Source organism: Tachysurus fulvidraco, chromosome 21, assembly GCF_022655615.1.
Source record: "Tachysurus fulvidraco isolate hzauxx_2018 chromosome 21, HZAU_PFXX_2.0, whole genome shotgun sequence".
Taxonomy (NCBI): Eukaryota; Metazoa; Chordata; class Actinopteri; order Siluriformes; family Bagridae; genus Tachysurus; species Tachysurus fulvidraco.
In genome coordinates this window covers 11,984,647-12,010,215 of record NC_062538.1, presented here as the reverse complement: position 1 = coordinate 12,010,215, position 25,569 = coordinate 11,984,647, and the positions used below count along the sequence as shown (strand labels likewise).

Here is a 25,569-nt window from a genome sequence, read left to right as displayed (position 1 = left end):
ATCTAAACAAATCTGGCTGTAAGAAGATGACTTCATGTCCTGTCTTACTTTCTGAACTCTCAGCTTACCTCAAAAGCAAGAGCACACCCTTGTCCCCAAGGTGAGTCAGTGCTGGCTTCAGCTGAATCAGTGCATGAAGATTTGCCTGTAGAACACAGAAAGAAACAAAATTTATGAGAATGTCTTGATAAACTTTCTCCAATGAAATGTCTGACTGTATTTCAGCTGTAAATCTGCTTAATCGCACCACCTTGTCACTGATTTTTTTTCCTATAACACAATCACAAGAGTTTTATTCCTCTTATACAACAACAACTGGCTAATAACTACTATTTCTACGAGACTTAACCAATTAAGACCTAACACCAGCAACTCCAACATCACTTACTGGATACAAATCACATGACTTAACATACTCAATTCAATTTTTTGTCTTGAAACAAAACAAAAAAAAGTATCTGTAGATCTATCCTTATTATAATCTGCTCTCTCACCTTGTCCTCACAGGCCTCGTCCAGTATGTCTAGGGCCTCTATGGAGATGGTCTTGTTGCGGTCGTGGAGCTGAGTGACCAGCAGCTCAATGCCCCAGTTGCTGAAGAACTCCACATTGGCACGCAGTAACACACGCAGGTGCTTGGTTGCGTACAGCCTGCAATTCTGTAGGCATTCACACAGGTAAGCAAATATTTGTCCACATGCAGACAGACACACGTGAGAGACAGTATCCAATTAGATAGTCCAAAATTTTGCAGCTAAACACACTGGGCCACACATAGATTCAGCACTATGCAGGCTTTTCGATATGTGACATGGAAATATTTAAGCTATAAAGATCAGTTCTCTGAGCACGTGGCTTACATCAGTTGCAGCAGTGAGGATTTTGGAGAGAATGACTCGAGCCAAGCCGTCTCGGCTGTAGTCCAGTGTGGATACAGTCAGTTTCAGTAGATGGTCCTGATTCTTCAGGGAACAGAGGTTCAGCAGGCTACAGAGACAATGTGGAGCTGGACATCAGTGCAGAATAAAAGCAACACAAACTACACATAATACTGAACAACTGTCTACACATATATGAAGATATATTTTAGTTCTCCTTTTTTCGAATAAATTCCCTTTCATAAAGCACAACGATGAAAAAAGTGCAAAACAAAATACGTATAAGTTACTATTTAGCAGCCGAGAAGGAGCACAGTGGAAAAAGCACAGCTAAATAGCTCTATCCTGTGCTATATGGGTCTATCATGTTCAGGCTCATCATCAGAAATAGGAAGGGGGCAACCAAACAATTCATGAGTGTAAATGACAATTAGGCAGAACTGCTGCTTAAATGAATATTGGGTGTTCATCTGGGTCATATTTAAAATCTTTGTTCCGTGTGGTTTGTAGCCCTAGAGCCAGGGATTCAAGAGAAGCACAGCACAGATCATAGTCTGTCTCCAACATGTGTGGGTATAATGAAGCTGAAGTAAATAACAATTGTTATTACAATGGTATGGTGAAATATATGAGGCAACAAGCAAACAGTCAGTTCTTGATGATTACTTCTTGTGTTGGAAGGGGGGAACAAGGACGTAAGCGACTTTGATATGTGCTAAATTGTGATGGCTAGCAGGAACGATCACAAGTGGTAATACCACACACGAGGAGGCAAAGGCCAGTCTAGTCCGATCCAGAGAAGAGCTACTGTAGCACAAACTGCTGAACAAATGTACTGTTGGCTATGATAGACAAGTGTCAGGACACACAGTGTGTTGCAGGTCGATGTGTATGGAGCTGTGTAGCAGCGGAACCGTGCCCATGCTGACCCTTGTTCACTGCCAGAAGTACGTATAACTGGGCAAGTGAGCATCAAAACAATACCATAGAGCAACAGAAGAAGGTGGCCTGGTAATTCATGTAGATGTTACTGTGACACAAGTCTTTGATCAAACCTGAGCAACTGTTGTAAACTCACCACTGGAAGACACTGCATTTCTCCAGCAATTTGACGCCACTCGGGTGGGAAGAGAGAGTACCGAGGAAGAGGAAGTAATGCTGGCTAAGTGTGTTGAGGAGACCATTACTCTGTAGGCTACGATCTGGTTTTTGCCCAGAGGACGAGGACAGCCACTGCACAATGTCCTTCACCAGGTCCTCAAGATACACCTGGCCATCCTGATGCGAGAGGTACAAACAAATCAATATTAAACAACGATGCATGCACAAGCAGGCATACAAATTATCAAAGAATAAAACGAGGCCTGAAAACACAAGTCCTTTCTGATGCTCACCTCATCTGACTCCAGCAGGAACTCGATGAACTGACAGCCAACAACAGTCAGCTTTTTGGCTTTACTGTGGTCCAGCTCCAGGCTGGCATAAAGCTTACTGCTGGGTTTGTAGAAGAACAGAAGCCTCCGAACAAACCTAAATGCAACCCCAGATCATCACCATATACAATAAATTATATGTAAGTATGAAGACACATGAAATATGAAGACTGTATATGTTCTTACTTGTGCATTTGTTCATCTTTGTTGTTACGCAGATTGACATGTGGCCACTGCAACACAACACAGTAAATTACACACCTATTTTTGCTCACTAACCCTGTCACTTAATCCTCTTCTCGCTTACTGACCTTTAGTATTGTACCAATAAGAATCCAGTTCCAATCTAGGTTCTGTTTGTGATTGAGAATTTGACTGTCTCTAAGATTCATCATCAGAGCCTCCTCAGTGTCCTGGGAACAAAACACCACAAATGACAAGTTAAAACAGCATTTTTAATGGAATGTAAATAACAGCTTAGATTCTGGCCTGAAAAGAAGTATTCAAACAATGCTGCCAAATGTAAATGTCAACATCATAAATATTGTTATATTTTCTTAACAATTTAAAGATGTCAGGGAATTCATTTCCTTTTCCAGAAAGTCTTATTGCAGTTATTTTTACATTGTTGTTTCTTTGTCTGTGATAAATGCACAAGTGTTTCTGTGTGATAGAATATTAACACCAATTATGTTCTGAACATTTACTGTAGACTGTAAATACAGAGATTTGTCAGGAAAGAGGCGAGATATGTGAAGTGTTGGTGGTGTTTCCTGATTGCAAACAACAACAACAAAAAAAACCTGAATTGCATAACAAGGATTAAGGTATAGTGTAAAATTGATGTACTTCCTGAATGAGGTTTTGCTCTCAGTACCTTAATGACATAGATGTCTTTCTGGGGCCGCAGGTGCTGGTCTCGACAGTACTGGGCTGCAGCTGACTTGCGGATGATGTGATCCAGGTAAAGGCTGTAGGGTTTGGGGCCTCGCTTCTTTTTGTCATGGAAGCGCTTCAGGTAGTTCACTGCAGCACTTGCACGTCTAAAACAGCATCAGAGAGAGTAAGAGAGAGAGAGAGGGAGAAGAGAGAAGAGAGAGAGAGAGGTGAGAGAAAGAGAGAGAGAGAGAGGAGAGAGAGAGAGATAGAAAGAGAGAGAGAGAGAGAGAGAGAGAGAGAGAAAACAATTACTCACACACAGAAGTGAAAAAGAGACCACTATGTGGAAAGTCAAATGCAAAACCGTGGACGAATCAGAAAGAGCATAACCATGTGCCTGTAACACATCTCTGATAAGGCTGGTGTGAATTTGTCAAGACAAATTTGAATGAGGTTTTGATGTGAAGCTTCTTGTGCAAATTAGGGAAAAGAGATTCATGAAACGTGTGGAAGTGTTGTCTACAAAATGAAATGCAGGCTTTGTATTGTTTATCAGATAAGTTAACATTTCCCATGACTTGTAAAATGGCTTGGTCTGTGGCATTTTAGTTTCCAAATGTGCAAAAATTTCTATTGGTAGTTAGACCGTTTCTAAGGGAAAAATAAATAAATAAATAAACAAAGTTCCTGAGATTATTGAAGATCGCATTAAAATGAGAATAGAATTAAGATTGTGTGATTAGTATTATACCCATTTACGTGATAGTATGAATGTGTGTGTACATTTCCATTAAAGGCCTTTTGCAAATAGTTTGTCCCAGGCCTAAGGCATATGCACTGCTTATGACTATGAGAAGACTTACAGCCGCTTCTCCTGAGGGATGTCGAACGAGGCTGCCATGTTCATCAGAGTGGGCAGGCAGTGCAGATGATGGCTGTGGGAGTGAGGGAGGATGGTATTGGCCTGCAGGAAATAGAAACACAACATGTTAGCGCAGATAGAAATGCCAGAGATTGTCAGCATTAGTTGTTTAATGTAAAAAAGGAAAGATACCATGTGCAAGAGTTCTCCGAGAAGTATGGTAGCGCATACGGAAACGCTGTCATCACTACTAGTGACAACCTCCACCAACCCCTGTGGATAAAGATAGGTTTAAGCATCTTTATCAGTCAAACAATCTTCTCTGGAGTAAAATATTCAGAGCACTTATACTTTAATATTCCATTTAAAAAAAACTTTATCACTGAAGTATGAGAAAAAAATTGAAAAAATACCTCTAAAAGCCCACTATTAATGAAGGCAGACAGTACAAGTGCAAGGTAGTTGTCCATCAGGTCAGGCCTGTAGAAACACAACAGATTATTACAATTGCTATTTTTGTGTGCGTGCTTTAAAGGCACTCTAAATAAATTTAGACATAATTATCAATTTTTGCCAGTTAATTGTGAAATTCTGAGGTTTTTTTTTTTATATATATATAATATTTAATAATACAAATAAAACTATTTAAAATATGTGCATGTTTTTACTCTCAAAAACAAAAATCAGTGGACAGTGTTAGAACGGAAATGTTTTGAACTGAAATAATAATTAAAAAAAAAAACCCTGAACAGAGTTTTAGTTTGAGGGTAACCCTAGTGTCTGAGTCTAAGTCTGTATCCTAGTGAACCATTAATGTATTTGTTGATAGAGATGTAAAAGCACTTTTGTATGTCTCTCTGGATAAGGGTGTCTGCCAAATGCTGTAAATGTAAAGAAATTCTGTTATTTTTAACTAAGAACATGTTGGTGATCTGAAAAAAGGTATCAACAGTACTAATAATTTTGAAAGGAAGTTCAGTGAGAACATATGAGAAACTGTCCTGAGATGAGTGCAGAGCAGTCTTTATGATTACAACAGCAGATCCATGACTACAGTGTCCAAGTAAGGGTGCTTTCACACCTATAGTTCGGTTCATTTGGTCCGGACCAAAAGCAAAAAATGATACATTGTAGCTTTTTAGCAGTTTTTGGTTCCTTTTCACACCACACCGATCTTTCTGTTCCGCACCAGTTGAAACGAACCAAAATGCAGTCATGTGATAACATCCACATCATTCATTGGCCACATGTCTTTGAGCGTATTTTCTAAGCTGCTTCTCGATTGGTCAGAATAAACGTGCAGGAAATTTCAATGAAACTCCGGGAGTAAACAAAAAGAGGAAAATACTGGAGAATACAGCATACAGTACACCAAGGAGAGACGACTGCACGCTGCAATTATGTTCGTGGTTGTAATCTACTACATCGCTTGTATACAGCATTCTATGCAAAGTCTTAATTTTCAGAATGAAGCGCGGATGCGGCATTAAAATATCAGTTTAATGCACTGCAAACGGCGAAGACACATCGCAAGACACTTCAGGAGGCGGCGAGCATTACTTTTGCGAAACTGTGACATGCTCATCTTCCGAAAATATTGCCAACGACCCACTACGGCAGCTGGTTTAGTCCAAAATGCGCAATACTTTTTGCAGTTAGGTCTATTTGATCACGAACTGTAAGCGGACCAAACAAGCGTACCGAGACCTCCTTGAAGAGGTGGTCTCGGTACGCTTGTTTGGTCCGCATTTGGTGTGCACCAGAGTTCGATTGCTGCATTCTCACCTGCCCAAAACGAATCGCACCAAATGAGCAATCGAACTCTGGTACGATTCAACCGAACTAAACAAGGCAGGTGTGAAAGCACCCTAAGATTATCCACTGAAGAAAGCATGAGACTTGTGCATAAAACTTTTATTTCTTACCTCGACCGGGCCCGATGAGGGAGGATAATTTTGGCTTCTGAAGCTACGAAGCCATCTGACAGCCTCCAACTGTCCTGAAATCTACTGGGATCTACAGAGGTCGAGACAGAAGAATGTGAATGTTATTATAAATCTATTAACTCTTCTATTCCAGACAAATGCACTTTAACCAGTATTGCAAAATGTGGGTTTTGTAAACCTCAGTGCATTGTCACCCACCAACACTAAGAAGAGCTTCGATGAAGTCTTGTGTAACTACTGGAACGGGGAGTCGGAAAATGTCATACAGCACGTCAAGAAGACCTTTCTGTTGAGAGACAATTTAAAGCACAGTTTAAAGTTAGTCTGTTAACCGTTTATTTTAACAAAAAAAAGGCACAAATTCTAGCAGAAGTATTGACAGAACACTGATAAAAACTCTCTGTGTACTGGAAAAGAAAGTGAGGACCCCACGTTGGCACCTCGTGTGATTACTAAAGTGAAATTGAAAAGTTGGAAGGGTTTTTAGAGGCTAATATCAGAAAGACAATTCGTTATAAATGCTGTCGGTCCTTTCAGATCCATATAATGAGAGGCAGCAGTTCTGTTGTTCTTATTAAAAAGCAGACTGCTCTACTGGTTTTTGAGTGACATCCCATAGCATGGTAGCACTATTATTGCGTTGTCTTGAACAATCACTGTTGAATACTTAAATACTGCATACCCTCACTTCTATATTCGGTATACAGAGAAGGCCGATGAGGGACTGGATGCCGGAGCTGCCTGACTTACAGAGGTTAATGATGCCTAGATGCAGACAGAGCAAAAAAAAAAAAAGTTCAATGTAGGTAAAAGTGTGTTATAATATGTTGTAGCATTGCATGGTGTTAAATAATAATACTTTATGAGCTTACCAGACCACGAGCGAAAGGAAGCAACGATAGACATCTTACTAGCCAGAAAACGAGCCTCTCTGTCCTCCCTGGGACGCAAAAAAATGGTCAAACCAACACGCAGTTCATAAACCAAGCATATGAAAGGAAAGTTCAGCAATCAATGGTGTTCTCATAATTGCACTCTTACTTGAGCTGCGCCTCTGCTGTGTCTGGATTGTGTCTGTAGTGGAAGTCTGTATAAGGTGCAAGGATTTGCTAAGGAAACAGAAAAAATAATGATATTAAAATATGATATATATACATGGCTCAAAAAAATAAAGGGAACACTTAAACAACACAATGCAACTCCAAGTCAATCACACTTCTGAGAAATCAAACTGCCCACTTAGCAAGCAACACTGATTGACAATTTCACATGCTGTTGTACAAATGGAATAGGCAACAAGTGGAAATTATAGGCAATTAGCAAGACACCCCCAATAAAGCAGTGGTTCTGCAGGTGGGGACACAGACCACTTCTCAGTTCCTATGCTTTCTGGCTGAAGTTTTGTCACTTTTGAATGCTGGTGGGGCTTTCACTCTAATGGTAGCATGAGAAAGAGCCTACAACCCACACAAGTGGCACAGGCAGTGCAGCTCATCCAGGATGGCACATCGATGCGAGCTCTGGCAAGAAGGTTTTCTGTGTCTGTCTGCCTAGTGTCCAGAGCATACAGGCACTACCAGGAGACAGGCCAGTACATCAGGAGACGTGTAGGAGGCCGTAGGAGGGCAACAACCCAGCAGCAGGACCGCTACCTCCACCTTTTGCAAGGAAGAACAGGAGGAACACTGCCAGAGCCCTGCAAAATTACCTCCAGCAGGCCACAAATGTGCACGTGTCTGCTCAAACAGTCAGAAACAGACTCCATGAGGGTGGTATGAGGGCCCGACGTCCACAGGTGGGGGTTGTGCTTACAGCCCAACACTGGGAAGGACGTGTGGCATTTGCCAGAGAACACCAAGATTGGCAAATTTGCCACTGGCGCGTGTGCTCTTCACAGATGAAAGCAGGTTCACACTGAGCATGTGACAGATGTGACAGAGTCTGGAGACGCCGTGGAGAATGTTCTGCTGCCTGGAACATCCTCCAGCATGACCGGTTTGGCAGTGTTTCAGTAATGGTGTGGGGTGGTATTCCTTTGGAGGGCCGCACAGCCCCCCATGTGCTCACCAGAGGTAGCCTGACTGCCATTAGGTACCGAGATGAGTTTTGTATTTATGAGTTTGCATTTTGTTCATCTGATTGCAAATACACTAGCTTAAGTAGGGTGTAGGAAGTCAAAGCAATCAGCATGGCAGGAAAAAAATGCTTGTGTGTGTTATTATCTGCTAATCTGCTGTAGTCTTTTATAAAACATTGATTAAGTTGCACCCTAAGAGCAGAGTCAGAAGACTTGGTGTCTGCAGCTTTAAGATTGTGTATTTCCTCACAGATAACATAACATAAAAAAAACTGTCTGATTTCAGAGCAGAGAAATAAAACGTATTTCTCTGATACACAGTTTCTCCTTTCCATGCTGCCAAAAAGATACAGCCATGAAAGTCTTCATGAAGAGGAACAGAGGTGTGAAATTATGAAATTATGAAAATGAAACTGCAGGACTAACATCAGTGTGCGACAGTTAGAGATCACGACAGAACGATGTTCATCTCACAAGCATACAAAGCAGTGGTCATGTTAGCTAAGTGCTATTTTTCTCATTCCTTTCATTTTGTAGCAGGTGTGAGTGACAAGCAATGATTAGAAAATCATGCATTATTTTTTCTGACAAGAACAAATCATTGGCCTGGCTTCTAGTTTTTCACTGGCTCACACCTCTGAGAGTCACAAATGGTCAGCAGTGAATCTCACTTTAATGAAACTGTGCCACAGGAACACCATTTTCTGAAGTCTTGTACTCTTTTCCATGCGTATATTGTTTGTTTTTAATCTCCAGGCAAATTTCTTCATGTTTTTTTTTTCAAATGTTTCCATTAAGTCTAACGGTCACCGTCACACTAAAAATGCCTCTTGTAATCGACTTCTTTTTGAACAGGGTGTTAATTTAGTTATTCACAATAGCACATATTATTGCAAGCCACAGAGTGAAGCTGCCTTCTCTACAGTAGCTCTGTTTAAAAGAGTTTCACATCTGTACGTGTTTATTAGTCGTTAGAGAAATAGGATTGTGTACCTCCAGCTCCACGTCTGAGCGCACGTACTGCCGTGTGTGAGGGTGATTGAGAAGGTGAAGGATGGTGGTCATTAGAGCCTCGTTGATGCGGCTGAGTTGGCAGTCGATCACATTCTTTAAGATGGTTTTAAGACCACCACGCTGAGCCACAATCTCCGGGTTCTTCAGTGCTGCAGAAAACGATAAATGATAAGAAGCAGGAGAAGAAAAAGCAAGGCATGCACATGTATCTGTGTGCTTGACTCACCGAGTTCACATATGATGGCGATGCAGGCGCGCACCATGCGGTCTCGCTCCTGTATGCCATCGTTGCCCACAGCAATGAGGGAGTTTGTGATGGAGCTTGGGAAGAGCTGGGCATTCACAGTGATCATCTGGAACAGTGAGGGAGACGGAGCAAAGGAAACTATTATACTTAATTTTGCTCTTAAGCTCTTAATTGAATTAATTCTGAGAATGCGACAAGAGCACGCAATATGAAATAACTCAACAAATAGGGAAAGAGAGTGCAAAAAAAAAGAGAGCATGAGAGACAGAAAACGAAACAAGGGAAGAATGGGTGAAAGGGGGAGAGTAAGAGAGAGGAACAAAGAGTAAGAATTTGTAAGTGAATGAAAGAAAAATTGAAAAAGGAACAAAAAGAAAGAAAATGGGTTTCAAAATTGAATTTACTGTGACAAATACTTTTTTTAAAATTTAGGACTACTGCAGCATTTCAAGATTTTAGTTATTTATTTTATTATGTCAGTTACATGTGTTTGTGTAGTATTTAGTAGTCAAAATAATTAGACAGATGGATGTGGAAATTTGACATTTGAACAGCAGAACTGTGAATTTGTGTTTCCATTTTCTCTCAAATAAATAAATAAAGAAAGGTAAATGAATACATCTCAAATGTAACATTTATATCCACATTTCTGTAAAGCTTCTTTGTGACAAAGTTGAGCACTGCAGCAGAGCAAACAACTCCTGATGCTATTTCAATAGTGCAGCGAGAAGTTTACTGCTCACCTTCCTCACCAGCCGAAGTGCCTGAGTTCGCTCCACCTCATTACTCTGCTGAATGTCGATGCACCTACACACACACACACACACACACACACACACACACACACACACACACACACACATGCAGACAGATATACATATACACAGAGACAGAGAGAAACACAGCAGAGGAGAACATTGTTATATTGGGGTCTATACATCTAATAGCAACAACCGTCTAATTTTCATACATTTCATACAAAATGTGCCCAAGCGTTTATTAACGTTCAAAACATTGGCAGGTCTGTCAAAGTGACAGAGTTACGAAGTTTTCTGAGAAAGAGACTCCTTCAATTTAGTGGTGTAAATGAGAGTCTGTTTCACAAACTATACATTTTAGCTATTTTTGCCCAAATTCCTGTTGCCTTCCAAAAGAGAAACAAATATCTGTTAAAAATGTTGTTTGCTTTCAAAAACCTATTACTAGAAAATGGCTGTTGATCTTTCAACCTACAGAGCACCAGTGGACTGGGGGGCAAAAGGACATGGAGTGGAGACCAGCTTTTCATCTGAGAAACCCCCAGAGAATGGATTGGTATGAACTCAAATGAGTCTAATGTGATGCAGGCATAAACAGAGGATTCCATATTATTGTTTAAATGATTCTGATGTGAACCACTGTTAAAGCAAATGGAAAACTAGATTTGTAAAGTTCATCGCGACAAATTTTGATGTTGGCTTTGACAAAGTATTCGCAAAGGCCGGTGCTTTTTGCAGGCGAGCGGACATAAGGGTCAGTATTACTTTTGGAAGCAAGTAGACAGAAAGCCTGGGTGCCAAAACATTTGGAGGTAAGTGGAGACGAGCATGTGATGTCATCCCAATACTCTTGAGGAAGTTCTCCTCATTGTGCTGAGTGTTTTGATATGTGAAGTCTATGTTGTGCTAATTTTTAATTTTCACGTGACATAACGTGACGTCATCAGAATACCCATGAGGAAGTTCCCCTCATTGTTCTGAGTGTTTTGATGTCACATGTCCGTGTTGTAAAAAGTTTTTTGATTTTGCATATTTTTGGGGCAGGGCTGCGGCACAACCGAAAGGCCAGTCGGTACACCAATTTAAACCTTTGTTCAGAGTATCACCCTAAAGGAGCTGGCCGAGTTTGGTGTAGATAAGTTCGAAAGCTTGCCGAGTTATAAACCTCCAAAGTTTATAATTGGAGTCTATGGGAAAAAAGGCCATTTTGAGACCCGGTACCGGAAGTACCGGTACTAGGATCACTTAGAAAAGTAAAAGCAACAAACTTCAGACCAAGGTCTATGACATATCCGAATTTGGTGCATGTGGCTCGAAAGCCCTAGGAGGAGTTACTCTTAATAAATTTTTGTCTAAGCTTAAATAGGAAAACAGAATGTTGGCTTCTACAAAGCCAACATAATAATGTCGAGAAAATTCTATTTGAATTTCTAAGGTGCGCACAGCATTAATGCACGTTGAAATGTTATTCAAAACAGCTAGCGGTGTGCCGTCAGATTTTGGTGTCCTAGACGTGTGCCACTAATTTTCCAATAATTATTTATCAAATAAATACAAAGCCACTTTCTTATCATTTGTAATTACATTAATTGTTGTGGACCATCTGCACCATCCTGATTTATGATAAACTGTAGCAGCGATAAAGAGTTGTTCTCTAAATAGCATCTCAGCTTTTCACTCTCAAAGTAAATTAGAAAACAAAGCCAGAAAATTGTACCGTGTCATGCTGATGAGAAGAGTCAATTATTCTGTAATATGTTGGACTTCATTACAGCTTTGTTTCTGCTTGTCAGAAAGCACTGACACTGGAGATTCTATCCATAAACGTCACCATGTTAATACCATACTTAATTTCCCCCCACAGTTGCACTACTGTCAGAGCTGCTGTAATAGAAAATGAATCAATACCTTCTAGACAATCAGAAGCAAAAGTCAACTGCGCTTGAATGTCTAACAGAGTATATAACATCTGAGAGTTAAAGTTTTCATCTTGTTTTTACTATAACTTTGTAAATTCCTTATTCCAAATTATTATTATTTTTTACCAGTGAGAATTATTATTATTAATAATATTAATAATATAATTTATATAATATTAATAACATTTCATTACATGTATCAGCCGCTTTAGGGCCATTTTTGGTTTAAGCAAACCACATTAGTTAAGTCACAGCAACGACTCGGGGCAATAAAATGTGCATAAAAATGTTCTGGAGGATTTACCCCAGGCTTGTGGTAAAGCTGACAAGCTGAACCAAAAGTGGCTTTTTATTTGAGATGTGTGAGGCATTTCTGTGATGGGAACACCGCGTACAGAGATGAGCTGCCGCTGCAGTGTAAGATGCGCACAGAGACCAAGGGAACACTGTGTTCCTGCTGCGTCGCTGCACCACAGAACATCACAACCTTCACATTGATCCTGACTATAGCCGACGTCCACTTCCCTTATTCACACCCCACAGCATGCGCACATCCCCCCCCACCGCATGCACACACACCCCACACCACACACACACACCCCACACCGCACGCACACCCCACACCGCACGCACACACACACACCCCATACCGCACGCACGCACACACCCCCCCATACCGCCCGCACGCACACACACCCCCCATACCGCCCGCACGCACAAACACCCCCCATACCGCACGCACGCACACACACACCATACCGCACGCACGCACACACCCCATACCGCACGCACGCACACACACACACCCCATACCGCACGCACACACACCCCATACCGCACGCACACACACACACACCATACCGCACGCACGCACACACACACCCCATACCGCACGCACACACACACACACCATACCGCACGCACGCACACACACCCCCCATACCGCCCGCACGCACACACACCCCCCATACCGCCCGCACGCACAAACACCCCCCATACCGCACGCACGCACACACACACACCCCATACCGCACGCACGCACACACACCATACCGCACGCACACACACACACACCCCATACCGCACGCACACACACCCCATACCGCACGCACACACACACACACCATACCGCACGCGCGCACACACACACACCATACCGCACGCGCGCACACACACACACCATACCGCACGCACACACACACACACTCCCTCCCGCCCGCTCACACACACTCACAATACCGCTCGCACACACACACACACCCCATACCGCACGCACACACACACACACCCCATACCGCACGCACACACACACACACACCATAACGCACGCACACACACACACACCATACCGCACACACACACACACACCCCATACCGCACGCACACACACACACACACACCATACCGCTCGCACACACACACACACACACCCCATACCGCACGCACACACACACACACACCCCATACCGCACGCACACACACACCCAAAAACACACACACACCCACCCCATACCGCACGCACACACACACACACCCACCCCATACCGCACGCACACACACACACACCCACCCCATACCGCACGCACACACACACACACACACACCCCATAGCGCACCGCACACACAACCCCTAACCGCACGCACACACACACCCCATACCGCACGCAACACACACACACAACACCCCATACAGCACGCACACACACACACACACCCCATACCGCACGCACACACACACACACCCACCCCATACCGCACGCACACACACACCCCATACCACACGCACACACACACACACACCCCATACCGCACGCACACACACCCCATACCGCACGCACACATGCCCCATACCGCACGCACATACACCCCATACCGCACGCACACACACCCCATACCGCACACACACACACCCCCCATACCGCACAAACACACACACACACCCCATACCGCACGCACACACATACACACACACACACCCCATACCGCACGCACACACACCCCATAGTGCACGCACACACACACACCCCATACCGCACGCACACACACACACACACACACACCCCATACCGCTCGCACACACACACCCCCCATACCGCACACACACACACACACCCCATACCGCACGCACACACACACACCCCATACCGCACGCACACACACACACACCCCATACCGCACGCACACACACACACACACCCCAAAACGCGCGCGCACACACACACACACACCCCATACCGCACGCGCACACACACACACCCCATACCGCACGCGCACGCACACACACCCCATACCGCACACGCACACACACACACCTCATACCGCACACGCACACACACACACACCCCCCATACCGCACGCACACACACACACACCCCATACCGCACGCACACACACACACACCCCCCATACCGCACGCACACACACAAACCCCATACCGCACGCACACACACACACACACACACCCCATACCGCACGCACACACACACACACACACACAAACCCCATACCGCACGCACACACACCCCCCCCCCCCATACCGCACGCACACACACACACACACACACACCCCATACCGCCACACACACACACACCCCAAACCGCACACACACACACACCCCATACCGCACCCACACACACCCCATACCGCACCCACACACACCCCCCCATTACCGCACGCACACACACACACCCCATACCGCACGCACACACACACACCCCAGACCGCACGCACACACACACACCCCATACCGCACTCACACACACACAAACCCCATAACGCACTCACACACAAACCCCATACCGCACGCACACACAAACCCCATACCGCACGCACACACAAACCCCATACCGCACGCACACACACACACACACACACCCCATACCACACGCACACACAAACCCCATACCGCACGCACACACACACACACACACACCCCATACCACACGCACACACACACCCCATACCGCACGCACACACACACACCCCATACCGCACGCACACACACCCCATACCGCACACGCACGCACACACACCCCATACCGCACACGCACGCACACACACCCCATACCGCACGCGCACACACACACACCCCATACCGCACGCACACACACACACACACCCCATACCGGACGCACGCACACACACCCCATACCGCACGCACGCACACACACCCCATACCGCACGCACGCACACACACCCCATACCGCACGCACACACACAGACCCCATACCGCACGCACACACACACACACACCCCACACCGCAGGCACACACACACACCATACCGCACGCACACACACACCCCACACCGCAGGCACACACACACACACACACCACCGCACCCCACACCTCACGCACGCACACCACAAGCACAGCGCAAGCACACACCCACATGCATGCACACAGCTGCAAAGGAAGTCTTGCTTCCCTCAACATGTGTCCTGAAGAAAACAACTACTCTTAACCCGATGAAGATTCACATGATGGAGATAACGACTCCTAATCATCAACTTTATTTTATATGGTGTAGGGCACATCTTGCACAAAACTATGATTTAACAATTGCCATTATATTCTAAGCCTACAAAACCTGTTGCAGACCGCATTCTATTTGCTCTAAGGAGTGCTCTTTAATAAGCTGACAAAAAGGGTTGGCTTGTCAGAAAACTAAGCAACTTTAAATATTGGACGTAATTAATCCATTTTTCCTGTACCACTTATCTCATGCTACGTCAGAGGGACCTGGCAGAAGGTGGGCGACACCGTAGATGTGGTGCCAGCCCATCAAAGGGCACAATCACACACTACAGACAATTTAGAGATACCAATGGGACTTACTGTACAACGCATCTCTTTAGAGGGGGGAGGACACCAAAGTACACAGTATAGTCCACACCCAAGCAGGGGCCAAAATCGAACAACATTCAGATGCTTCATTGAAACTAAAAATAACAGCATTATACAGCATGTATTTCTGTTACCAGTATGCGATGTGATATCCCACAGTGCCACATGCAGTCAGGTTGCAGAAACAGCTCAGGTTTTGATTTCTGCTTCAAATGCTAGTGAAGCAAACTTCCTTCTTGTCACCAGCCTTTTTTTTTTCTTTCATGTTCATGTAATCTGCATTACTGATGATAAATAGAACCTAGAGTGCAAGCTAGGCTAGTTAGTAAGCTGGCTGATGAGATAAGATGAGGTAAAGTAAGACTGTTGTTATGGTTAGAACGTATGTGTATGTGTGTGTGTGTGTGTGTGTGTGTGTGTGTGTGTGTGTGTGTGTGTGTGTGTGCACGTATGAGAGAGAGTTTCTTTTATATCAGTAAATTAGTAAATGAGCTTTCCTGCTGAATCTTCTACCTTGAACTGTTTATGTAGAGCATCCAAACATTATGATTAAGCTGTTAATATGGAACAATAATGCATTAACAGAACCCTAATAGAATAGTAGAGCTGCTTTGACAGAAAGTTCACCAACCCCTTCTAAGACTTGATGTTTAAATAGTGATTATTCTTCAGTGAAAATCTATTCAGACTGACTTCACTTTGCTTCTGATTCTAATTTTATTGATTTGAGTTATAGGGGATTGTTAAGATGCAGGTAAATCTGGCTAATATAACAGCAGTGTAATGTAAGTGACTGATGAAGGGTAACATGCAAGAATGACACAGACATACCTGGAAATCAGGTAATCCACCCGGAAGTGAAAGACCTTCTGGAGGATGGCGCTGTCTCTGATCAGGTAGCGGAGAGCCCGCAGACCTGCGGCTCGAACTTCCTTAGCTTCGTTAAGCAGGGCCAAACGGAGGCTGGAAACCAGAGACAAGAGATCCAGCTGTGTTAGTCAACTCACCTGCCGTGTCTCAGGTCTGACTTATACATATCAAAAAATACGCAATATAAGACGCACCAGATGATGATCTCATCATAGGTAAAGCCAAACTTCTCTTCTGAATGGCCGACATTGCAAAGAAGCTGAGGGAGAATGAAATTCATGTTGACACACTGAACACAATGCAAATTAACTTTAACTCTAGTTATGCCCCTTTTCCACCGAGGCAGTTTGAGTGCTGGTTCGAAGCCAGAGCCTAATTTAGAACCAGTTCTTTCTGATTCGACCACCAAAGCACCGGCTCTGAACCAGGAAAAGTGGTTCTTAAGTAGCACCAAAACGTTGCTGGTCTAGACTCAAGAACCGCTTGTGTCAGGGGCTGTGGGCGGGGCTACTGTTAGTGCATTTGATAATGTACCTAATGTTTAATACACTTTTACTTTACCGCAATATAATCACTTATTAGCACACATGATAGTAGGTAGCTACATGCTAAGGCTAACTTTTTTCTGTGTTAATGATAAAATAATGTACTTAACATGTTCGATTACAACCTCCGTTTTTACAGATTACATGGAGCTGCACGTACAAGTTTTATTCGCTGTGTTTGGATGTTAATTTAGGTTCACAAAGCCATGAGCATTAACAGTAAAGCAACATCCGCCATTGTTGATGTTTTTGTGTTTGCCGCCGCTGTGCTAAAGTTGCTGGGACACGTCACACTTATACAGTGACGTCAGACTCGGCACTGTGATGGCTCTCTATCCCATGGAAAGGCAAACCGGTTCTTAGAAGGTTCGCCAGTGGAACCAACTTTGAACCAGCACCAGTGCTAGCTCTGAACCAGCACTCGGTTCTTTCCGGTGGAAAAGAGGCATAGTGTTCTTACTAAATAGATGGCAATGTTTATACTTTAAAAGGTACAGTCCATAAAGGAATCTATCTATATAAATTATAAACCAGGACAATGCTGGGGTTATTACACAGCAACACAAGTCTGGATTCATGTAACTTACTTTTAAAAAAATAAATAAATAAATTACACCAATATATTGCACTGCACCCGGGGAGTGCAGTGTGTTTCAAGAAGTGATTAGTAAAATAGCTAGACATTAAAGCTAATGACTTTAGCTGTGTCCCAAAAGATTCACTGTGTACTAGCAGATTAGGAACAAAGCAGATTTGTACAGTACAGTTTTGAGGAAAATGCAAGTGCCACAATAAAGGAAAATGGTGTTGAAACACCAGGTTAACTACAGAAACTGTATCAAGTGTTAAAATGTTATAAATTCAGCCATAAAGCACATCACGCTCGTCTCGGTGTAGGTCGACAGACTGAGCCTCTGCATTGTACAGGGTACAGCATGACAGGATGCCAGTCTATCGCACGGTGAAATCACACACAAACACACACATTCACACACTATGAACAATTTTGAAATGCCAATCAGCCCACAGCACATGTCATTGGATTGGGGAGGAAACTGGAAAAAATCCCAGAGGCACAGGGAGAGCATGGAAACGCCTCACACACATAGCAGAGGTGGGACTCAAAGCCACAACCCTGGAGGTGTGAGGTGTGAAACATGCCAACCACCGATATTCTGTGCACTGTAGTAAGAGTTCAAATCATTTAAAGTCATTTCTGTGTTTTTAAATGATATCTTTTTATCTTATGAATCATCTATTAATCAGTCATGAATCAATTATAAATCATTTAGTCATATGGCCACAAATCTACATACTGAAGGATGTAAAAAATATATATATAGTGTGTTAAGGGACAGGGATCCTAAACTGACTTACTGGTATAGCGTTCATGTACGATTACGTTTAACAGAAAAATCAACTCTACGTTGCCTTTATTTATTTATTCTTTAAAAACACCCTTGAAAAATTTTACGCGAGGACATCATGTGCAGTCGTACAGAAGTATGTAATATAACATGCAGCTTATGCCCCAAAAGCATAAAAAAAAAAAAAAGCAGTGAGTGAACAGCAGTCTAATCGCTGGGAGACAAACCTTAATGAAGTTGTTGAGGTGACCCAATTTGCGCATGTTGGAGACTCCCTGCTGCTTGGCCACATTTTGGAGAATCTCTCGCAGGTTGTCTTTGGGGTCTGAAAGAAGACGACATCAGAATTGAAGGGTTAAAGTAAGCCTGAACCGTGTGACACACGCAGAGAGCTTGATCTCAGTGTCACATGATGCATGCGATGAAACAGAAAGGCAGCTAGAGAATCAGGCCTCATGTTCGTTCAAAACGGAACGTGTTTGAAATACAAACAGCCATTTCCTTCCAGAGATTCAGACAAGCATGGAGGTCAGAGAAAGCAGGAAAGATAGCTTGTCCACACACCTTTCCCCCCTCACACTCATTAACTCAAAATTATTTTGCTTATCAAACTCTGGGTTTCTCATCAAAACGCAAGACACTGTGCATTTAGCATACTATTTAGACTGGATATAATTTTGGTTCATAAATGTTGCAGGAGGAAATCTGTAACTATTAGATGCATCTCAGTCAGATCCCTAGCTCATGAATCACTACATTGTGTACATGAGTTTGGGCACTGAGTTAAGATCCACTGCGCTTTTGAACACTGATGACTCAATTTCCAACTACATGACTAGGTACTTGTGCTGTAAAACATCACCACTGACATTTATCAAAAGCAGGCTGGACCAATATCTTTGACATTATTAATTGTTGTTTAAACATTATAAAAACATGCATATGGAATGGTACTGCATTAAAAAAAACATTAGAAGTGTAAAAATCATCAAAAAAACAACAACATAGCAAATAAAGTTCATTCATTTTCTACCGCTTATCCGAACTTCTCGGGACACAGGGAGTCTTTGCCTATCTCAGGCGTCTTTGGGCATCAAGGGAGGATACACCCTGGACGGAGGGCCAGCCCATCACAGGGCACACACACACACACACTAAGCCACCGTGCCCCCGCAAATAAAGTTAAAAACCCTAAATGTACTGTAAGTAATCATTTGAGAGCTAAAACATTAACAAACTAATCATATTTTTATTTGAAAATTGTATGAGTTTTTACCACTTTTTTTTTTTTAGATTATATTTCCTGTAATTTAACATAGTGACCATTGATAATCTCTGTTATTTGCATTGCACTGTGGGATTTTTTTTTAGAGAGTGAATGTTTAGTACACTGTAAGGACTGTGTGATTAAAACAGTCTTAAAATGGCTGAGTATCTGATCAGAGCTTGATCTGACTACTGAACTAGAGAGCTGACTGCCTTGGGGTATAAAGTCTTGTCTTACTATAAATCAGAGACTGTTGTGTTGAAATTTGATGAGATACACATGCATGCTGCACTAAAAATCCCACATGCATTACACACACCTTACTTTAATATGAGCTGATGTTTTGTCCATGAAACTAAACGCTGGTTGTAGGGACATGGCCATGCTGGTTGTGCTTGATCAGTAGCAGGTCACATGACCGCACAGATTATGTATCCTGCACCTATGCTAAGCCGCTTCCTGCACACGTCCTTTCAAGTGTAGCCAAGATTTATTTTTTTTTTTAACTCTGACTTTGTTTCAGATTGCTTTTCAGAAAGAAAAAAAAAAAGAAAGAGTTAAAACAGGATATAATGCAATCTTTACAATTTTGATGAGGTCAAATCCAGAGTGATGTTTCCAGACATAAGTATAAGCAGTCTGTAAAAATGTAAAATGGCCTAAATGGTCAGCCCCACCTTCACATACAAAACTACTCGCATATGAAGTGAGAATTATCGCACTACAGAAATGCTGTTCATAGTTCAATCGTCTGAAACAGTTTTCCTCACACACACATTCAGTACACTCCCACAAGTAACCAGCAAACAGTCTCGGTCAAAAATCTATGGCGTTATCATCATAGTGAAAAGCTTCCTGTTAAGATACCAGATCTGTGCGTGTTGCATCAAAAGTACTAATAACCCAGGCTGGTGTGTAAACTTCTGCAAGCTTCTCTAAATATTGCCAAAGTTGCTTGATTTTGTGTTGGTTTCTGCAATCACAGAACCCTGGGGGACCGACAGATACGATCTCCTACTGCCAGACTTCAGAAAAAGTTCAACAAATGTCTCCTCACAGAAAGCAGCACATTATCAATGACTACGCGTCTGTTTATTTAAAGCGTCTGCAACGTCAGCACCTGAGAGTGAGCTGTAACTACAGACACAATAATTGAACAGACAATTTTTTTGTAAATCATATCACCCATACCACAAAAACAGCATTCTTCAACCTTAGAACTATTGACAAGCTGAGAAACATCCTGTCTGTCTCTGATGCTGAGAAGTTAGTTAATGCATTCATGACCTCTAGACTGGACTATTGTAATGCATTACTAGGTGGTTGTCCTGCATCTTCAATAAATAGGCTACAGTTAGTACAAAATGCAGCTGCTAGAGTTCTCACTAGGACAAGAAAGTATGACCATATAACCCCAATTTTATCATCTCTACACTGGCTACCTGTTAAGTTCAGAATTGATTACAAATTGCTGCTACTTACATAGAAGGCTCTTAATGGTTTAGCTCTCATGTATCTAACTAGTCTTCTAACACATTACAATACAGCAGATATGTTAATCCCTCTACACTACTTCGCTCTTTCTACCCATCCCGAGGCATCCAGACATTGTACCAGCTCCGATCATCTTCCGTGCGATGAAGATTTTGGATCTCCACTGAGATGAGGCAGACTCTGTGAGAATCCTGAGACATCTACAGATCTACCAACTCCAGTTGGACTCTGTGATACTTAAGAGGAGATCTGAACTCCATGTGATCCTTACACCAATACAACATTTGTTTGACTGTATATTTGTAATCACACCCTCCAGTGTCACCCATATGAGGATGGGGTCCCCTTTGAGTCTGGTTCCTCGCAAAGGTTTCTTCCTTTACCATCTAAGGGAGTTTTTCCTTGCCACTGCTGCCTGAGTCACCTCAGACTTGCTCATTTGGATAAATCCATACACATTGTGAACTATATATATCTAATAATAATCTTGAATTTTTTATTATATTAATTCTTTATATTATTCCTTATGTTTACCTTCTGTTCTATGTTTATGTTCTGTAAAGCTGCTTTGAGACGATGTCTATTGTAAAAAAGCGCTATACAAATAAACTTTAATTGAATTGAAAAATATACAGTAGAGCATGAAAATAAACCTGTGATTTACATCATCGCTGATGGTAAAGCTGCTGGGGTAGAAAATGAATCACCTTCTGACCAATCAGAATACAGAAGCCTTAGAAATCAGTGAGTTGGTAGACAAATACCTTAACCATTGAGGTACCACATCACCTTAACCAAGTGGTAACCAAGCTACCACTGCTGGGCCCCTGAGCAAGGCCATCAACGCCCAATTGCTCAGTTGTATAAAAAAATAAAATAAAACACAAGTCTCTCTGGATAAGCGCATCTACCAAATGGCATAAATGTAAACATTTGGGTGATGTGGTAGCTTAGGGATTAAAGCGTTGATCAGAAGGTCATGAGTTCAAATCCCAGGTCCACTAAATGTCCATTGCTGGGCTACTCAGCAAGGTTGTATTAAAATAAATAAATAATTGAGAAACTGTTAGCGTTTCTGGATAAGGGCATCTGCCAAATGCCATAAATGGCAAGTAAATAATATGCAAATATTAGTACAAGAAATATAATATATATATATATATATATATATATATATATATATATATATATATATATATATATATAGCAGTGTTGCCTATGCTAAACTCTTAGTTGAGCAGAATTCAATGTGAAATGATGTTACTCAATAATCCTACAGACTGCTGAAAGGCACAACCTAGTGACTAAACACTAAAAATTATAGATTTGAGTGACTTACTTTTTTTTTTTATATGCACCACGTGCTGAAAGAAAGTACTTCTTACTCACAACACAGTGCAGTACTGTAGCAGGTGACAGATGGAAAAAGAAAGTGAAATCTTGTGTTTGTACAAACACAAACACTACAGAAGGAACACCGTCTTCTCAAACTTTCGTTATGAGTATATCAATGTAAAAATAAATCCACTTTTACCAACAGTTAGCTTTATAAGTAACACATTCCAAGGTTTTATTTTGTAAAGTTTATTTTCATGATTGTGTTGCTCTGTTCTTTTTTTCTTTAAAAGGTATACCTACATTACCCACAATGATGTTTAACTACTTGATAATGATGTTGATGCAGAAAAAGAGAGTGATGCAACAATACTTTGTCCCTCTTCTGTATGCTCTGCTCAAGTAAATCAATGAAAAGCTTCAACAATCATGTGAATACCACCATAAAACCCATCTCACCAGATCACTAGTTACATTCCAGTTCTTTCAGTCTTTTCATTTGCTATTTGATGAAAATACATTTCTATCTATTTTCTTTATTTCCTGTGCTTCTCATTCATTGTGTCTGACTGTTTCTCCCCAAATTTCACATCCTCTCTCTCTGCACTAACCATAAATCTCACCTCGACTGCACTAAAACCCCTCTGGCTGTGAGGAAGCTACTACTGCAGTAAACACGACAGCGCTGCCTCTGCTGCTGGTCCAAGTGCGTTTCTAACTTGATTATAAACAACAGTTCTCAAAAACACATGGTACAGTGCTGTACTGTACATACCTGTCACACAACCACTAACCTTCTCCAACTAACTAAACACCCACCATTTATTTTCTACCATGTAACTGTGAGAAGACTTACAGTCAAAAATACACCATCGAACTTGGTTTAATGCTAACAAGCTGCTACTGTAGAGCAAGACACTGTTCTGTGGGGAGAACCTACATGTGTTTTATGTTACATTCCACGCAAACAGTGAAGTTATCTCTGCAAGTCTCCAGTACTGTACTATGAAGTCGTCAGTAGGCGCTCCTACTACTAGTTGTCATAGTAATAACATTTATTTGTGGATGGTGTAACTAACATTTCGAATCAGGTTCCTTTCCGTTAAAAAGAAACATTCTGTAGGAAGAGCATTTGTATAGAAAATTCAGCAGTGTATATATGTATATGCATAATATCATATCATATGAGATGAAGCAGAAGCAGCATGTGCCCTTCTGTCTTCACTCCCATTGCATGAAGGTGTCCTGTTTGCACCAAGTCACTCCAGATTTACATTTCCAGTTTAACTTTTCTCAACTTCACATTGCATCACTGTACATGCCCACATCTAATCACTAACAGTCAGTGTTGTTCATGCTGTATCAATATCCGGAAACTTTGTTGCTGTAACTCGCTGCACATGTGAACGTAGCATTAGAGCATTTATCCGGATGAACACAAGACTATAACAGTATGAATAATCAAAGAAAATTTCTAAGAAGTAAAAAATTCCATCCATCTTATTTCTGAACCTAATTCTACAAAGGGAACATTGTGTTTATCACAAAGGACTCAAGGCAGGGGACACCCTGGAAAGGGGACCAACCCGTCTCTAGACATAGTTACACACATTTGACAGACAATTTAGTTTAGATTTGGACCACTTGGACTAGGGGAAGATACTGGAGTACCCAGAGGAAACATTCAAAGCATGAGGAAAACGTGGAAGTTAACACATACAAGAGATGGAAAACAACTCCCCAAACCCAGAGGTGTGAGGTAAGTGTGCTACACTTTTTATTTTCTAGATTCATTGCCATACTGCTGTATAAACCCCTAAGGTTCATGTACCGAGATCTCGGAAACCCTGCTTTTGATGCTTTTCATTTGAGGAGCACTTTATGAACAGTCGGTTTGTACTTTGTGCATCTCTGAATACTTCTGGTTTCACAGCATTCATGTCAGAACAGATATGTGATGAAGCACCTGACACACTCCATGTCTTCCACTGCACACACACACACTCACACCAAAACAAACCCCCGTCGCCAGAATGAGCAGAGCCGGCTAGCCAGGCTGCAATAACGCGCTATAAACTATGTCACGGACCTGCAGCGGCCTTATAAAAGCTTAGTAACACCCAAACAAGTTACTTATCATCTCCGCATGATTAAAGCAGCTGGACCGATTCCAGAAGTGACAGCTTTGCATTTGTGGCCCGTAGCTAATTTAGCTTTAGCCTGTCCTGAAGCACAGACTAACTTAACCCCTGAAATACCACTCAGTCTGCGTGATGCTTTAACGACTACCATCAAAAGCGTCAACAAACAACATGAAGCTTTATGATAAACCCCCTCGAATTCAAAACACACCCCGAAAATTCGAAAAAACATATTAGCATGTTGCTAACGGGACTGAACCCACCTCTGGTGAGATCCAGTGGTACATTTTCCTCCCCGCTGTCATTCCGACCTGTCGGCAGAAAAAACACAAAACAACGGTGAGCAGGAACAAAAAAGAGCCGGTAGATAAAAAACACACTTTGTGGACTTGCTAAAAGCGAGAGTCGTGTAAGTGAAAGCGGCCGAATCTCACCTCGCATCCGTATACTTCGGATAGGACGAGCTCGGATGCTAACCGCCATCTTTCCAGAGACAATTCACAACACCGGAAACCCCGCGACATATCGCGAGAACAGAACCCGAGCAGCACGGGAAGTGTTCAAGACGTTTGAAATGCGCGATGGGCGATACTACCGAATGCCAGTACTGCTGTCGATATTACTATCGCGATAGGCGACACTACAGAGTCCCCAGTACTGCTGTCGATATTACTATCGCGATAGGCGACAC

General features: G+C 42.5%; 1 protein-coding gene across 4 annotated transcripts in view; it reads right to left on the bottom strand.

Moving 5' to 3' along the window:
- rictorb (RPTOR independent companion of MTOR, complex 2b) overlaps window positions 1-25,495 on the bottom strand; it is a 43,203-nt gene extending 17,708 nt beyond the window's left edge. For 2 of the 4 annotated variants that reach the window (XR_007139000.1, XM_027139949.2), the window contains exons 1-24: window positions 25,313-25,472; window positions 25,142-25,189; window positions 18,869-18,966; window positions 16,924-16,988; window positions 16,691-16,822; window positions 10,080-10,143; window positions 9,316-9,442; window positions 9,069-9,238; window positions 7,040-7,107; window positions 6,871-6,938; window positions 6,681-6,763; window positions 6,197-6,284; window positions 5,978-6,068; window positions 4,466-4,532; window positions 4,245-4,325; window positions 4,054-4,154; window positions 3,189-3,354; window positions 2,623-2,724; window positions 2,498-2,544; window positions 2,273-2,408; window positions 1,957-2,156; window positions 861-987; window positions 495-659; window positions 69-145 (exon numbers count right to left, since the gene is read on the bottom strand). Coding sequence is in view for 3 of the 4 variants with exons in the window: in XM_027139949.2 (XP_026995750.2) it covers window positions 69-145; window positions 495-659; window positions 861-987; window positions 1,957-2,156; window positions 2,273-2,408; window positions 2,498-2,544; window positions 2,623-2,724; window positions 3,189-3,354; window positions 4,054-4,154; window positions 4,245-4,325; window positions 4,466-4,532; window positions 5,978-6,068; window positions 6,197-6,284; window positions 6,681-6,763; window positions 6,871-6,938; window positions 7,040-7,107; window positions 9,069-9,238; window positions 9,316-9,442; window positions 10,080-10,143; window positions 16,691-16,822; window positions 16,924-16,988; window positions 18,869-18,966; window positions 25,142-25,189; window positions 25,313-25,361 (2,420 nt within the window). In the remaining variant the exon portion in view is untranslated. Of the gene's footprint in view, window positions 1-68; window positions 146-494; window positions 660-860; window positions 988-1,956; window positions 2,157-2,272; window positions 2,409-2,497; window positions 2,545-2,622; window positions 2,725-3,188; window positions 3,355-4,053; window positions 4,155-4,244; window positions 4,326-4,465; window positions 4,533-5,977; window positions 6,069-6,196; window positions 6,285-6,680; window positions 6,764-6,870; window positions 6,939-7,039; window positions 7,108-9,068; window positions 9,239-9,315; window positions 9,443-10,079; window positions 10,144-16,690; window positions 16,823-16,923; window positions 16,989-18,868; window positions 18,967-25,141; window positions 25,190-25,312 lie in introns of all 4 variants that reach the window. The other 2 variants (XM_047805733.1, XM_047805732.1) reach the window with 2 other exon arrangements.
- Between the last annotated feature and the right edge of the window lie 74 nt (window positions 25,496-25,569).